Below are 6,000 nucleotides of genomic sequence, written 5' to 3' on the forward strand. Positions count from 1 at the left end.
ATATTGTTGAGGACTATAAATATCTTGGGGTCCGCATAGACAATAAACTGGACTGGGCTTGGAACACTGAGGCCCTTTACAAAAAAGGACATAGTCATCTCTACTTCTTGAGGAGACTCAGGTCCTTCAGCATCTGCGGGATCATACTGAGGATGTTTTATGAGTGTCTGTGCAAGTCTTTTCGCTGTGGTTTGCTGGGGCAGCAGAGTAACGGTGGCGGACACTAACAGACTCATCCGCAAAGCTGGTGATGTGGTGGGAGTGAAACTGGACTCCTTGGAGACGGTTATGGACAGAAGGATGCTCCTGAAACTAAGGAGCATCCTGGACAATATCACCCACCCCCTGCATCAGCTCCTGGTCCAATACAGAAGCACGTGGACCAACAGACTGAGACTACCCAACTCAAAGACTGAGCGCCACAGGAGGTCCTTTCTTCCTGTGGCAATAAAAACATACAATTCATCTCTGAAAAAATCACAATGAAGGATTCTTCTTGAACTGCATTTTCTTGCACATTGTTCACATGGTTTCTAAGCTCTTTAGTATAGCGTTTTTGCACTTTATAATATTATTTATTTTTAATTTATTGTGATATGTTGAGTATAAAGCATGTTACGAACATAATTTCCCTTGGGATTAATAAAGTTTTTCTGATTCTGATTCTGATGTTGCATGCTAGCTTCAATGCTAACAAGGCTTATTTATAAAATGGTCTTCATTTTGCCATATTTTCAGACCAGAAACAGAATCATTTATACTGTAGTTTTACAACGTATCGGCGGTAATTCAGAAACAACCTCAGCTGGTGCAAATCTTACTCAACACACAAACCATATTTTAATCCTTTACAGACTTATTAGACCTTCAAAATATGGATCAGGCACATTGACTGGTAGCTGTAGGCAGCCTGTTGAAAACTTGAAAGGCAGGCGGATCAGCGTATTAACATATTCCTTAATGCAACTGAAGATTCTGCAGTAGAAAAACTTTGACGCCTCACATATGTAATTCAGAAGATGACGCATAACTATCCATTTTCTTGCCTAATGAGGGGGAAAATGGATCAAACAAGATTGATCAACTGTCAAGATCACACACACACACCATGGGAAGACAATGACAATCCAGCGGAAAGGCATCCTTGTCAGGCTAATTTACAGTTTCTGAAATGACTGCAATTCTGCCTTTTAAAGTCACTGTAAAATGGCAGAAGCAAAATTAGAGGTCAGTTAAAGAGGGCAAAAACTGGCAAAGGAAATCACAACAGTCAGAGAGACCATGGAGACGCGGTTCAAACCTTTTCCGAAAACATGCATTAGCGTAAGACATCCTGGAGTGTCAGTCAAGAAAAATGACAACCAAATTGTAGTTCGCAGCATGTTCACCCACAGACTGAGACGCAGCGTAAAAACAAGACACTTGGCCTCAAATCACCGCGCCAAATTCAAGCGCTACCTAGAGGCGAACGAACGGATGCTAACCAGAGCTAACCACAGGCGAAACCAATGCTAATGGAGTTTACCGAGTACTCATTCCCTGGACATGTAGTCAATGAAAAAAGGGGCAGTCTGTCAGGTTATAAAGCCACTTTCCAGTATTTAACAAGTGAAGATTATATCTATTCATTGTTCATTGAAAAGAGAATACAAAGCATTTATTGTATATTAGGCACTTTGCCTACTTTCGTTATTCATTTGCTGTAAAAGTACAAACGTTTTTTTGTACTGTGTTACTCAGCATTATTGTTATTGAATAGGTTTGTATACTTAATCTTAAATCTAAAACAAAAGTGACTTTAGTGTATGATCAACAAAAGTCGGTATTGGCCGTCCTCAACTCTCAAGTGAACATATAAACAGGGTGAACACGTTGTTCTATCAAGTCCGTTGGCAAAGTGGTGGCCATGTTTAAACAATGTTGCCTGTTGTTGGATCCCATGTGTAAGTTCCAAAAAGGGTCGTTCTACCCAAGATTTATTTCTCAGCGTCAGAGGTGTCCCTGCAGGGAGCGGAGAAAGCGGCGACATTAGGGTAACAACAGAGCGTGCGGTACATTTGAATGGTCCACTGCATCTGACTGACAGTGAGGAAGCGGTAACGTTGTGAGATGCCACTACTGTACATGTTAAAAAGAGCAGAAAACTCTAACTGTCCTGAGAAAATATGGGTGAAATGTCAGTGTAGTGGGACAATTCTCAGTGAAGGGAATCCGGACGGTGCTAAAGCGCTGGGGAGAACCCAGCAAGAAACCAAGAAATAAGGCGGCTTGTTTTTAAAACTAAATGAACTGGAAATGGATGAACATGGTTCTTTCCCACTTGAGCATAAATCAAAGTGACGTTTCACCTTGCTCACACAGCAGATAGCTCCTGAAACACGGAAACGCACATTAAGGTCCTTTTAAGTAAACGTATCGCACAATAGTCATAAACAGAACCTTGAAAATGAGAGACAATGAGTTTGCAGAGTGTTGTTTCTTTTTTGGAAAGGGCCCAAGGCTGTGTTTAAATTCTATCACGCAGTAAATCAGTACATGACACAGTGACGACAAAAACAAGGCTGAGAGAAGCTCCAGGCAAGGAAGCAAGAATGCCTATTTTTAAGGCTGTAAAAGATCGTACCGTCAGAAATTTGGTGGCAAGAGAGTGTGTTCTGGAAATTAACAGAAGAAAGAAAGAGTCTGACACACAGTGCAGAAAACAAGACACTATAGGATGTAGGTGACTATAAAAGGGCGATAGTCGTCTCAGCTGCTTTACACTTTTCAGACAGACATTTTACAACTCGGTATCTTCAACCAACTCCCAACCTTCCCAGGTTAAGCGTCTTCATGATGCAAGCTAACTTCAATATCAGCAGTTGTGTGATATACTCCACCACCTGCTGCCTGGAAACTTCTCAGGCCACATTTTAAAGAGAACTTTAGGCTTCACTAGCGTTGGAAAGAATAGACCTACATGATGCATTTGCTGAAAACTATGTAGCAATATCTCAGACTAAACCAAGGTCAAGACACAATGAGAGTTGGACACTGAGATTTCACTATGTTCCTCCAACAAATGAATGGCCAGAGCAGCCACTACTTTGAGTTTAAGGTTTCTTCACCTGCAGCTATCGAAAAGAATCAGTCAACAAAAGTTCACTCAGAACAACTGATGGAATATCGATCTGTATGAGATGAATGTATTGACATATGCAGCGCTTGAACTCAGACTCAAGCAGCTGTTTCCATCCGTTTGATCCCTTGATCCACCCATATAGTGCAATAATGATGCCTTCAGAGACGCGTGGATGCGGAGGCAGGGGGCACCCTGGTGGGCGAGGAGGGTCACATCCTATTTCAGGGCACATGGACTCAAATACGTTACTACTACTGGCACTTATGAAACATGATTAAACCGGTTAAAAAAGGGTTAGGCCTGCACGATTCAGGGGAAAATACGAATCACAATTTTTAGCTAATAATTGATATCACGATTCTCTGCCACGATTTTTTTCCCTCATGAAATACGTAGTTTATTGCACATATGAACCATGACAAAACAAAGTTGCATCACCAGGCATATGACGTTTGAGGAACCAGCGCTCTCACTTTCATAGCCCCCGAAACACTCTCCATGTTCCGTCCTTTTTTTCGTAACATGTTTGTTTTGAGGCTGTTTGGGGGGGCTGACTGTCCTAACTAGTTCCCAGTTTGTCGTCCATATTCCTTCAGTTTCTATCCTGTTGCCAACCTACCCAATCACAACCGCGTTCACGTGACTACAAGGCCCTTTCGTCATTGGTTGAAGGAGAAGTCACGAGCATTGTAGGAACTCAGAAAGTAGAGGCTTGCAGCGCCGCTTGGGAGCGTAAAACTCACAAAGGAAAGTAGCACTTGTGATGCAAATCCAGTCGGTTTGTGAATTTAATGCGAATCGAAATCGCTGAATCGAAATCACGATCTTTTTTTACGATTTACGGTGCAGGCCTAGTAAGGGTACGGCAAAATATCAATACTACGATATATCGTGGGATTTCGTCCGGCCCAACACCATTGATACCCAGGCACCAAGAATCGATATTGAAACAATAGACATATGGCCATGCTAAGCGCATTCTCTTTCATAAAGCCTTCTGCAATTGTTAAAGGCTCCAGAGGAGGGAGTCGCTTCACATGAAAAAGAGTTGGCAGAGTACTCTTTGGGACGGGGACATGGAGTAGAATAGGGAGACGGGTAATTGCTGTTGGTCCTTGGGTCTTAGTTTGTGGTGAATACACAAAATGGACATGAGCATAACGGAGCCATAAGACACATGCAAACCAAGTCAGGGATCATACACACATCAGACATAAGGCGCTGTTGCGTATATATTTTACGATATTAAAACCTGAAAACCAACCAAATGCTCCTGGTGTTTTAGAAGTGCTGTTTGATGGTCCCTCGGTTGTTATGTGACCTGGGTCAAGTGTGAGTCCAACACACAAACCGAGTGCTATAGAGTGTAGCTGTTCTCACTCTATTGACAGATAAGTGGAACAAGAATTGCAACTCCTTGTAAATAGCAGTGAGACTCCTTGGCAATTGCTTTTATTAGTCTGGTGACACTTTGCATGAAGTGTGTCCTGTGAGTGTTAAGTACACACTTTGTTATTCTTGGATGTCATTCATGTGAAATTGACTGACAATGTTTTGTGTTTCCTCTTAGTTGGCTTCACTTCTGTCAATATATTCTGAACGTCTTAGAGACAGACATTGTGATGGAACATGGTTGAAATTTCTTGCCACATAATGATAATCGCAGAACCACTGTACCGTGATATTATCATTATTGTGGGCAAACTATCGAGACAGTATCGTATGGTGAGGGGTGATGGCCAGCACAATTTTGAACTACACGTGTAAACGCATGGTCTTGTTGAATTAATTCAGATTTTTGATACACGATGCTCATATCATCCACTAACATGATGGTGAAACTTGAAGACAGTGTTGAGTGAAAACAATAAACCAGTGAGTTTTATCCATCAAACTATAAACAGATAAAAATCTTCAATGCTATTTGTTCTTATCGCAATCCTCGAAGAAGCACCACTGCTGTCATCAACTGTTATTATCATGTCATAAGGTAGTACCACTGTAATACGCTGGTTCCCTTCCGTCTCTGCAGCAACCTGTTACCGCAGCTCTCTGGCGAGGATCGCAGCTGACACGGGTTCAAGCATCAGAATAAGACTGTTGGTTTCACTCACACAAAAACTCCGAACAGCAGAACTCGGATCCCGATCTCCAGCGCCAGTTCCCGCATGTTTTTCCTCCGGTCAGGGGGCGACACGTTCATGGTTGCCAGATAGTCCAGTCTGGATCAGTCAGTCCGGTCTACACAGGCGGTCCTGGTCCGCTTCAGTCATCCACTTTGGAGCGGAGCTCACGCGTCACACCATGCTCGGTCACCAGGAACCGTCTTCTCCTCCTCTGCTCTCCAAGATCCACTCGCCTGTTCTGGCTCCCGCCGGCACTGTGGTGAAACTGAGCGGGAGTTTGTGGGGCAAGTGCGGTGGAGCAGGTAGGTGGAGGAACATGCAGCTGAGGAGGAGTGAGAGGAAAGTTGGAGCCGCGGAGCTCCAGCTCTCTCTCTCGGTTTCACTGTCTCTCTCTCTCCAGCTCCGCCTGGAAAGAAGAACATGCCGTAACCACACTCGTATCTTGACGAGGAATCGTTGCCTTAAAAGTCTTCTTCTTTCCTGACCCACTTTTTAAAGTGACTCATTCACGCGGATCATCAAGTTCTTTTTTTTTTAATTAAATGACATTATATTGAAGTTTAATATACATTTTCAAAGTAACTTAAACCGATAATTTTACTGATAATTTTTCATCAAGGATGGTGAAAAAACAACATAAAAGTACAAAGTAAAGTTAAAGTAAAAAGACAGGTCGATATTAAAACACTGTGAATTAAAATGAAGATAAAGGTAAAGAGTGGAAAAAGATGAAAATGACTGTCAATAACAATC

General features: G+C 42.5%; 1 protein-coding gene across 2 annotated transcripts in view; it reads right to left on the bottom strand.

Annotated features, from left to right (window-relative positions):
* Nucleotides 1-5,563, bottom strand: part of plpp4 (phospholipid phosphatase 4) — a 74,526-nt gene extending 68,963 nt beyond the window's left edge. For both annotated transcript variants that reach the window (XM_053875501.1, XM_053875500.1), the window contains exon 1: nt 5,236-5,563. In XM_053875501.1, the coding sequence (XP_053731476.1) occupies nt 5,236-5,324 (89 nt within the window). In that variant the 5' untranslated portion in view covers nt 5,325-5,563. The remainder of the gene's footprint in view (nt 1-5,235) is intronic.
* Between the last annotated feature and the right edge of the window lie 437 nt (nt 5,564-6,000).

The sequence above is a fragment of the Synchiropus splendidus genome, chromosome 9 (assembly GCF_027744825.2).
Source record: "Synchiropus splendidus isolate RoL2022-P1 chromosome 9, RoL_Sspl_1.0, whole genome shotgun sequence".
In the NCBI taxonomy this organism is placed as follows: domain Eukaryota; kingdom Metazoa; phylum Chordata; class Actinopteri; order Syngnathiformes; family Callionymidae; genus Synchiropus; species Synchiropus splendidus.